Below are 9,951 nucleotides of genomic sequence, written 5' to 3'. Positions count from 1 at the left end.
TTTTGTTGTTGATGTTTATTCTTTATTTCATTTTGTTTGGTGGTTTTATTGCTGATTGGGTTTTTTCTAAGTTTGTTTGGAAGCACAAGACTTGTGAGGAGTAAGCTCTAGGCTAATATGTAAACTGGAATTGTCAGACTTTGAGTAGACCTAACATCTTTGGTATGTACACAATGGCTTAGGAGTTGGCAGACGCTTTGATGAACCTAAGTGCAGTTCTTTAGCATTAGTAAGGCTTTACAAATAAGTTGTGTAAGTAACATAATCTTGTTTTGATGTGCCAGATTTTACTTGCCTAATTTCCCACATGGTGGAATGAATCTAGTCTTCACCAGCATGGATATGTAAACCTTTTCAAGATGGTTAAGAATTGTGGCGAAGGACCAAGTGGAATGGCAAGTGAGGAAACTTACATTTATTTCTAGCTAATTCTTCTGCTATGTTATTTCATTACCTGATGTAAGTCAGCTTTTTAAAATAAGAAGTCATCTAAAAACTGAAATCAGGTAGATGTTCTTATCCTTAAGAAAACTTATAGTTGAACTCAGCTTGAAGTGTTGGGTATTTATTTTAAGATATTAGCTGTGCTTAATCTACTCAAACCTATTAAGTGCATTGCTCAGTGTTAAAACTGCTTAAAGTGAGCAAAATACAAATTTTAATTATATTCTGATTATTCCTTTGTCAGGAAGAAGCAGCCACTTCTGCTGACATCTGATTTGTATATTAGAAAGTATGGTTTCCTGACAGAAGAGTGCATTATAGTTTTTAACAGCAGATCTTTATTAAATGTGCAATCAATGGTGGTTTTGGAAAGATGAGAAAGGATCCACCGTGGGGCAACTCAGTGAAGCTAAAGATGTAAGTCCTGTGCTATTGCTATTTTTTATGTATTGCAAATAGGAATTCTTTTTCCAGCCCCAGCTCGTCAGTTTATATGTGCATATGTTTATTTGTTTTTTTTTTTAAAAAGCCAGAAGGTTTGTGTGGACATTACATGATAAATATTTTATATAGTTTGAAATTAAGAAATTGTTCTAAAACCCCAAAAGTAAACCAGACTGAAAAGCTGTCACCAGCACCACCCAGCCAAAACCAAATCAACCTCTTTTATATGTATGAAGTTAACTACCTTAAAGTATTCAGAGAAATTTAAAAATATATACAAATTGGGCAGCTTTGTTCATATTGTTTGACTCTTCTGTTGTGTCAAGGCTAGACAACTTCTTCCTTAAAAAATGAAGAGAAGTAATACTGATAAATTATTTTCCATTTGAACTTGGTCACAGTTAAACCAGAAGTGTGTCATGCTGCTTAATGCTTTTAGTAAACATTCAGTAGTGGTTAGAAAACTTCTCTGATCTGTTTGCTTAAAAAACAAGGCCTTGTAATGAGCTCGAAAAACTTTACTGCTGATGGTTTCCTAATGCAATCTTTTTGATTCAAAAAGTAGTTTAGTATTTTTCTTCCTCTATTCCATGTGTTCTGCCTGCTCTTGAATACTACCTGTTTGCTTTTCTTATACTTGAGATGTTGTGTGTAATAGAAATTGTAGTCAGAGTATGTTTTTCAGCAGCATGTTCTTACAGGATTGATCATTATAAAAGAGCTAGATTTAAACACTGGCAACACTTAAAGTGTTCTGCTTAAAGTCTATTGCTGCACAGTAATGTCAAGGTGCATGAATAACTTTCTCCCTTGCAGGATCTTTCCTTTGTCAGTGAACCTCTTTCACTGAGGAACAATCACATTTTTTACCACAGGCACCATTGTTTAAATTAGGACAACCTTTTCTACTGGCTAGAAGATGAATCAATTAGATACAGAAGTTTGAAAAACAAGACCTGCTGTAACTTTTTTGTGATTGTTGAATACTCCTTCATGACAGTGAAGAATGGTGTAAGGATGGCTAATCAGAGAGGTGAACCAAAAAAAGTGTGATGAAAAAACCAGCTGCAGTTGTCCCAGCTCAGTCTGGCCAATTAGTATTTTCTGTGGTTTCTCCTTTATTTTTGGAAGTCTGCTTCTTCCTTTTCCTGTGTATTGTTTTCCTTGTCCTGCATTTCAGACTTCCTTGACCTTGTTATTGTTTCAGACATCCGTCTGGTTTGTCTCTCTAAAGTCCATATAGACATAATAGAAACTCCTGGGATCTTAGAGTTGTCTGTTTTGCTTCCATAACTTTCTATGACTTGAGAACATAGCAGTCAACATTCTGCTAAATGTTCAATCTCTTGGTTGTTGGAAGAGATTGACGCAGGATAATGGATCAGTGCTGTTTGAATCTGGCACTAATTTGGCCTTGTCATTTGTGTGCCAGTGATCCAGGGAGGGAAGGACTGAGTGAAAGTGGAAGTGCTGCCATTGATTTGTCTGCACATGTTAAATTAATTGGTCATCATTGGCAAAATACCTGTTTTATATAAAAACAGGTATTTTATGGCCTACTCAGTAATTGTTATTGGTAAATAGTGAGTCTTTGCTGTAATTCCAAATTTCTGAGCCTTACTAAGGTTTGCTTCTGAATAATTATTTGTAAAAAATATAAATTAGTTTATTATGATCATCACAAGAACTCAACAGAGCTTTGATACTGAAATAAATAAAAAAGGGAGACCATGCTGTACTTTGTGCTTGTATTTCTATTAATAAATGCTTTCCTTTTCTATACAAGATTAATGCAGTAAGTGCAGTTATTACAGATGCTGTAATGTAACTAGATGTGTTCAAAGGCTTCATGGCAGAAGTGTGGGGGTGGGCAGAAGCCTCTTCTTGCTTTATGGTTTATAGAGTTGTAAAGTGTTTTTAACAATTAAAAAGAAGCTCCATCCAGGCTGAGGCACTTCTGGATATCACTTGGTTCAACCCAGCAATCACATTTAGCAGGAGTGCCTGAAGCATATTACCCAAGCCCTGAAACAGCCTGGTTCAAGCAGGGATGTTTGGTCAGGTTTTGAGAATATGTGAGGTTGTGGACTCCACAACCTCTCTGCCAGTGTTTGAACACTGAGGAATTCCTGTTTTTTCTTAAAATGTCATGGATAGGGGCAAGTCAAGAAAGACTTGAAAGATTTGGTAACATGTTACGTCTTCCAGTACTTTCATAAGAGGAGTAGTTTCTGAATGTTAACTGAATGTAGATGTTCCATAATGTTAACTGTTCCTCAGTAGCAGAGGAATATTTGTGAACTGGCCACCTGGCATTGCAAACTTTACTTTCCTGCATTTCTCTTTTAAGCTACATTCTATTTGTTCTTTCTTCCAGATGCAGATTGCGTGTCTAGTTACCTGGAAAATAAGGCTGCTCTAGCTGTCAGCCATTTGAAAAGCAAAAAGGCAGACATCTAGAAAATGCTTTCCTGTATGCTTATGTATATTTTTAATCTTTTAGCTACTTAAATAGAAGACATGGAAATGTGATTATGTATTTTATTAAAGTTTTTCTGTTTTTTTTTTAATTCCAGGTCTGTAACTTCTGTTCAGTCTATCCCAGTTAGGAGAGCTTTTTTTGTGATTTTTAAGCTTGGTGCTGTCAGCCCTGTGTGAACAAACCAGAACAAAAAGCACACTGCGTCTTAGAAAACAAAATGCCACGGAAGAGGAAAACTGGTGGGAGTCCTTCTCAGAGGAATGGCAATTCTGACAGAGCTGCTGTTGCTGTATCCCAGGGGGACCCAAGCCACTTAGTGGCACAAGCAATGCGTTATGTCAATAAGGAAGAGCTCCTCAACAGCATGTCAGAGATGTTTTCTGACCTAGATCCTAGTGTGGTTTATATGGTTCTGTCTGAATGTGACTTCAAAGGTAAATAATATACAGCTGACATTACAGTTTTGTTTCATGTGCAGATAGCTCTTAAGTGGTGCAACTCCTGAAAAGTTAGTGTGGGTGTTGCAATCATATTTGTGAGTTTTAACTTTTTGTAAGTAGGTGAGTAATAATGTTTTGAAATTTTACAACCATGTAAGATTCTCCAATTTTAACAGTGTTTCTGTGAGCCTGATAAATGGAGCAGTGTGCTCCATAAATAGAGGTACTGTTTGGAGTGGGTTGTTCTGTGACACAGAGCAGGCACTGGTGGAATTGTGAGGAGAATCTGGTTTTGCCAGTTAGTTTCTGTGCCATATTCTACAAAATGCTTAAGCTGTTTCTGTACTAGGGGTATTTTATGTTCTAGATCACAATTTTTTGATGGTGTGCCATATGTGGTCCTGGCAGCATTTGCTTTTCCTTAAATACTTGAACTGAGCTTTTGTTTTACATTTATTTTGCACTGTTATCTTGTCGTGTTCACTGAGGATTAGTTTCTGCACGATAAATTCTGTTTGCCATGTTTAGTTCTCTGCACCCTTGCTGGAACTAAAGCAGAGAACTGGTTTCTTTCCCTACATTCTGCTGACCTACATACCCAACTCTCCTGGCAGACTATTTTCATATTTATGCCCAGTCCCTCCCATTCTTCTGTGGTTTTAAAATTCCTCTATATGCAAGGTCATTTGCTTATGATAAAAGTACTGCATGAGGTGCAGGGGAATCAGCCACATATGGAGCATTTTAATCAATTTGCATTCATATGATCAGATGTGATTAACTGAGATTATTGTAAGAATATGTGCAAAGAAAGCAGATTTTGACATTTTTTTGTATGTATGAAAACTAGGTAACGATTAAAAGGACTGTTTTTATTACCTAAATTGTACAGAGTTTAAAATTTAGGAACAAGTGGGAGAGTGCTGTTATAATTGTTGTTCATTTAAAAATTGAATTTGATGGAATTACTGATTCATGCTTCAAACTCTTAATAAGATTCAACCTTTACCATAATGCAGTTTTATCAAAAGCTTATTGGAGAATGCAGTCAACACGTAGAATTCATAGCCTTGTACTGTAAACAGTAGTTTAAAAAGGAAAGGTTAGCATATTTGAGTGCTAATAAGTTTTCATACAGTACAGAAGCTGGAAGGATGACAAAGATTTTGCTTAATGAGTGCAGACAGTCATACTTAAATGAGCTTAAAGTTTTTGCTGCTCTTTCAGGAAAACAAGCTTAGCTTTAGGGCTCAGATGATGTTTGTGCCTGCTTTTCATTTTGTTCATGTTGATCACTGGCACCCTCTACTCAATTTAGTGGCTTTACAAAGAATTAATGCAGATCCTGGATTTTTCAGGGTATATTAGATAGGACATTTTAAAGTGGGCCATAGTGAATGTACTTTGCATACTTCTAGCTCTTTCATCCTTTGTAGAGTTTTTTGTTCATTTTACACTATTTCAGCTACATGAGATAGATTAGAAATAATTATCCATTTAAACATCCAGCTCTGATATTTTTTCCAGTTAAAATTTGTAATTTTTAGACATATTTCCATAGCAATTTTTAAGTTTATTAGGTTGTTATTTTTCAGTATGTCCGTATTGAATTCTGCCTTTACTTCTAATGAGAAATGAGTCAAGGGAATTTCAGAAGCTATCTTTAAAGGTGAATTACTGAACTGTCTTTTGGTTCTTTAGTTGTAATAAATGCTTCCTCAGGCAAAAAACTGCATGTGCATCAGCTTGGGTTTGTTTAGTTGACCATGCTTTATTCTGTTTATTTCACCCAACAGTAGAAGATGCTATGGATCATCTTCTAGAGCTCTCCACCCATGCCAAAGGAGTAGCATCTTCAAAAACCTTGAGTTTTGATTTAGCAGCATTATCATTACCTCTTGTTAATCAGCAAAGATCTACTGCAAATGAAGGAATGGGGGAAGGTACTGCAGCACATAGTTATTCTGGAGCAGCAATAGAAAAGGTACTGTCACCTGGTGTGCAGCTGACTGGAGAACTGGATTCCCTACTAGAAAATGCCTTTCAGAGTTACAGCTTGAGTGAGGAATTGCCTAATTCTGCAAATGACCAAATAGCACATGAGCACCCTGTGGAACAGGGTGGTCTTAACAAATTTCCTGAGTGGGAAAAACCTGATTCGGTTTGCAATGTCCTACCTTTTCCAGAGCAAGCAGAGACAAATAATGAGGTTTTAGAAAACTTCTGCTGTTCCCAGCCACCAGTGAGTCAGCTGAGCATCCAGACAAGCTCACCATCTGCATCAGACAGTTTTGCAGAGATACTGGAAGATTCTGATATGTTGGAAATACACCAGAATGTTCAACATGCTGTGGCTTCAGAAGTATATAAACTATCAAATGGAGAAATATCGTGTGAAAATTCTGATCAGACACAAGATACTGTTTTGGATCAAAGTAGTGTGAGTGCTGCTTCTTGTGGGTCCTCCCAAAGACCTATGGAACTAGGAGTAGCTGTTTCTGGAGATCCTAATTCAAGGTGCCTGGAACAACATGAAGATGCAGTGACTGCCTTTAGCAGTTACCAGAGTGCTTCTCTTCCAGAGGCGTGTATCTCTCCTGAAACATCCAGTTTCAAAACACAAAAACTTGCAGATGCTCAGCAAATTCAGCAGGGTTATAACTTAAATTTTCCTACACCATCAGCTCAGTCTCAACAACACTGGAATCTCATGGCTCCTGTGTTTTATCCATCCAGTGGAAGTCACAGTTTTGTAATTCCTGTGGCTTCCAATCCAGGGCAGTGGAGACCTATTTCTGACTGTAGAACTTCGGAAAAAGGACCCTTTCTTTCCTCCCCAGTGGTTTCAAATGCCTGGGATGGCAGCTCTTCTCTGAAGGTATGGGGAAATCAAGATAGAAACTCAAAATTGAACTTCCCGCAAGCACAGCAACCACGTGTTTGTCACATGATGAGAAAAAAGATGCAACTAATAGGTCAAGTACTTGTTCTTCTCAGAGGTGTTCCAGGATCAGGAAAATCATATTTGGCAAGGTAGAACATTTATATTGTGAGCTTCTAAAAAACATTGCTTTATCATGTACAGGATTTGGCATAGGCAGAGACAGTTGTAATTAGTAATGTGTAAACCCTAATTGCAAGCTACACAGTACACGCAGTATGATAGGTAATAATAATTGCTGAAAGCAGAGTTGCTTGCAGGTCCTTTCCTAGTGGAAATTGAAATAGGAATGATGAGCTTTAACTTCTATCACTGAGCAAAGGAGTTTGTCAGCAGAGCATCATTGCTGTAGTGTTAGGTCTGCTGTATTCTTACAGCCCCAGTTTATTTGGAGTGTTTTCATCGAATAACACTAATAGAAATATGCCAGCTCTTTACAGGCAGAAATTCCCCTTTCACTGTGTAACTTTTATTGTATAAGTAGTATATGTTAAGCTTCTTGGGGGGAATTTTTGATTCCTTCTCTTACTTTCTGAAAGCCTAGATTGAACTAAGACTCCTTTTGACTGACACCTGAAACATGTGATGCAATTAAGACAGGATATTTGTCAGTGTGAAGGTATGTCACTACATGTCGATGGAAAAATACCTCCCTTGATGTTTTGAAATGAGAGACATGTAGGGAAACTGTATCAGCTCTCTCCCCTAGATAATCCTCAGCCTTTGGAAAAAACAAGGGAGGGAAATTATTATAGATCATATTTGCTTGGAGGTTGATTTTTTTCCTCCTCTTACTTACATTTGCTGCTTCTGTTCCAAATAATTTTAGTTTTGTGCAAGAGTGTAAAAAAAAGTATGTATGGTAGTAGACATTGCAGCTTGGGAGAAGAAGGGGAAAAAGCTGTTTATTTCTTGATCTTTCACAGGAATTTGCTTGAGGATAACCCAGGTGGAATCATTCTTAGTACTGATGATTACTTTTACAAACATGGACAATACCATTATGATCCTGATTGCTTAGGGGAAGCACATGAGTGGAACAGGAAAAGAGGTGAGACATAAATAAGGGATTAGCTTGCTCACACTTCTGAGCTTGTGTGCTGTTTAAAAATCTGCCTGGCTTGTTATGTGACATTTACCCCATTGTAGAAGTATTTTTTAATATGTGCAGAAAAAGAGTATGAGCACAAACTCAGAAGTCATCTATTTATTGTGTGTTTTGCAATTAAAAATGCCACTGTCTTTGTCAAGAGTATGTTTTGTCCTCAGATTTTATAATGGTATATATTTTGGGTAGTGTCCCATTTCTAGAGATATTACCTACACCATCTCCCAGAACTATTTTCTTCTGAGATGATCCATAATATACATATACAGTATGTAATGAATACACAAATAATACACAGATATCTTCTCCCTCTTGGTTATCTTTTTTTTCTCTTGTACACAAAATTGTTGTCAAATTTAAACTAAATTATAAGAGCAAGACAGAATAAATTATTTTTCCCCATTTCATAATTGGGTGGGGTTTTTTTGACAGTGACCTGTGCTAAACTCACCATAGAACAAGTCTTTTTAAGCTTTTACTTGCTAAATTTGAACCATGATCCCTTTTCTGCTGTCTACTAGTGGAGAAATTAAATATTAAATGTGGGATTCAGCAAGAACTGTGATTGTTCAGACACATTGTAACATGGCTACAGAAACATGGTGCTGTGTCTCAAAGTTAGTGGTTCTATACATTCTATACATTTCATTAATGTGTGTTTAAATTACAATAATTCTTTTGGTTTTTCATATTTTATACAGTTTACAGAGTGGACTAATCTTAAGACTGTTATAAAGCCAAGAATTTTGTATGCAACAAAGAAGTCCACTTTAAGGTGATCATGTAGTTTTTTTAGTTTAATTTACTGATTGATTAGTCATCTTGATGCATTTTACATCTGCATTTTCATTCCTTGATTATCATACATATGTTAATTCAAAAGCTAATGCCATATCTCAGTAGTTTTTACATGTGAGGGGGGATTTCTGAAATAAAGGGCCTTGAAACAGATCAAGCTATGGCAAGAGTTCTTTACACAGTGGTTAATCATTATGGATTATCTACATAAAAATAGAACAAACTTAGCGAATGAGTATTAATATGTTCACCCTATTGTAATGAAATTAACTGTATTACCTTGTTTTGTACATGTGTATTTTTCAGCCAAAGAAGCGTTTGAAAAGCGAATCTCTCCTATAATAATTGACAACACAAACATACAAGCATGGGAGATGAAGCCTTATGTTGCTTTGGTTAGTATTGCAATTTGACCAATGTGAAAAGAGATTATTGTCTAGCATGGCAACAACGTATGTTTTAAAATGGGAGTGTCTTTCACAGTCTAGCTTCTATTCCACAAGGAAGTCTGGAGTAAAAGTGCCAGTGTTGCATGGACTCATTGCTCAGTGTCATGTGGTGTATGAGCATTAACCTGGCCCAGTCACCAAAAGCCGAAGCCAAGTGCTTTGCTCTTGGGGCCAAAAGTACATGTTGAAGAAATTGGATTTTGTTCCTCTTTTGTATGATCAGTAAAATTGGAAGCTGCTTTAGAAATCAACAGTAATGAATGAGTGATGTCTGATGCTTTGTAAAACTTGAAAACTCAGTTCCATCCTAAATATAGAGGCAAATACCAGTTGGAGGCTGGAGTTACCAAATATTGCTAGCTTGCTTGTAGTTATGCAGATTTACTTAATATTTGTTGTTGAAGTGATCCCACCTTTTCACATAATAGTTTTTAAATGGATATCAACACTTTTAGAGTTGCGAGTGTATTTTGCTATTGATCATTAACCGTGTTGGTAGTTAGAACAACATTATTTTATCAAATTGGTTCTGATTAACTGAAATAATACAGTGCAAAAAAGTATTGTAATATAGGTCTGGGATTTCTCCTTGCCTGTTACAGAAACACAGCAGAGAGTATATATATATATATATATATATATATATATATAAAATATACAATATACATATAATTGACAGCTTTTGAGCAGATACCTTGCATATGCTGCATGTGCTAATAGATTAATGAACAGTGAGACTTTGACACACATAATTTTTGTTAATAAAATACTTATTTTATTATCCTTGCATTTATTAGCAACTGTCAGATTAGCAGTTCTTTTATAAGTTATGTCTTTATTTTGCT

General features: G+C 36.2%; 1 protein-coding gene across 1 annotated transcript in view; it reads left to right on the top strand.

Annotated features, from left to right (window-relative positions):
* Positions 1 to 313: 313 nt before the first annotated feature.
* N4BP2 (NEDD4 binding protein 2) overlaps positions 314 to 9,951 on the top strand; it is a 31,367-nt gene continuing 21,729 nt past the window's right edge. Inside the window, exons 1-6 of the mRNA XM_058803698.1 lie at positions 314 to 399; positions 689 to 861; positions 3,465 to 3,804; positions 5,607 to 6,843; positions 7,678 to 7,802; positions 8,964 to 9,052. Coding sequence (XP_058659681.1) covers positions 3,588 to 3,804; positions 5,607 to 6,843; positions 7,678 to 7,802; positions 8,964 to 9,052 — 1,668 coding nt within the window. The 5' untranslated portion in view covers positions 314 to 399; positions 689 to 861; positions 3,465 to 3,587. The remainder of the gene's footprint in view (positions 400 to 688; positions 862 to 3,464; positions 3,805 to 5,606; positions 6,844 to 7,677; positions 7,803 to 8,963; positions 9,053 to 9,951) is intronic.

The sequence above is a fragment of the Ammospiza caudacuta genome, chromosome 4 (genome assembly GCF_027887145.1).
Source record: "Ammospiza caudacuta isolate bAmmCau1 chromosome 4, bAmmCau1.pri, whole genome shotgun sequence".
Classification (NCBI taxonomy): Eukaryota; Metazoa; Chordata; class Aves; order Passeriformes; family Passerellidae; genus Ammospiza; species Ammospiza caudacuta.
Note: the sequence above shows the minus strand (reverse complement) of the source record. Positions and strands in the feature narration are given on the sequence as shown.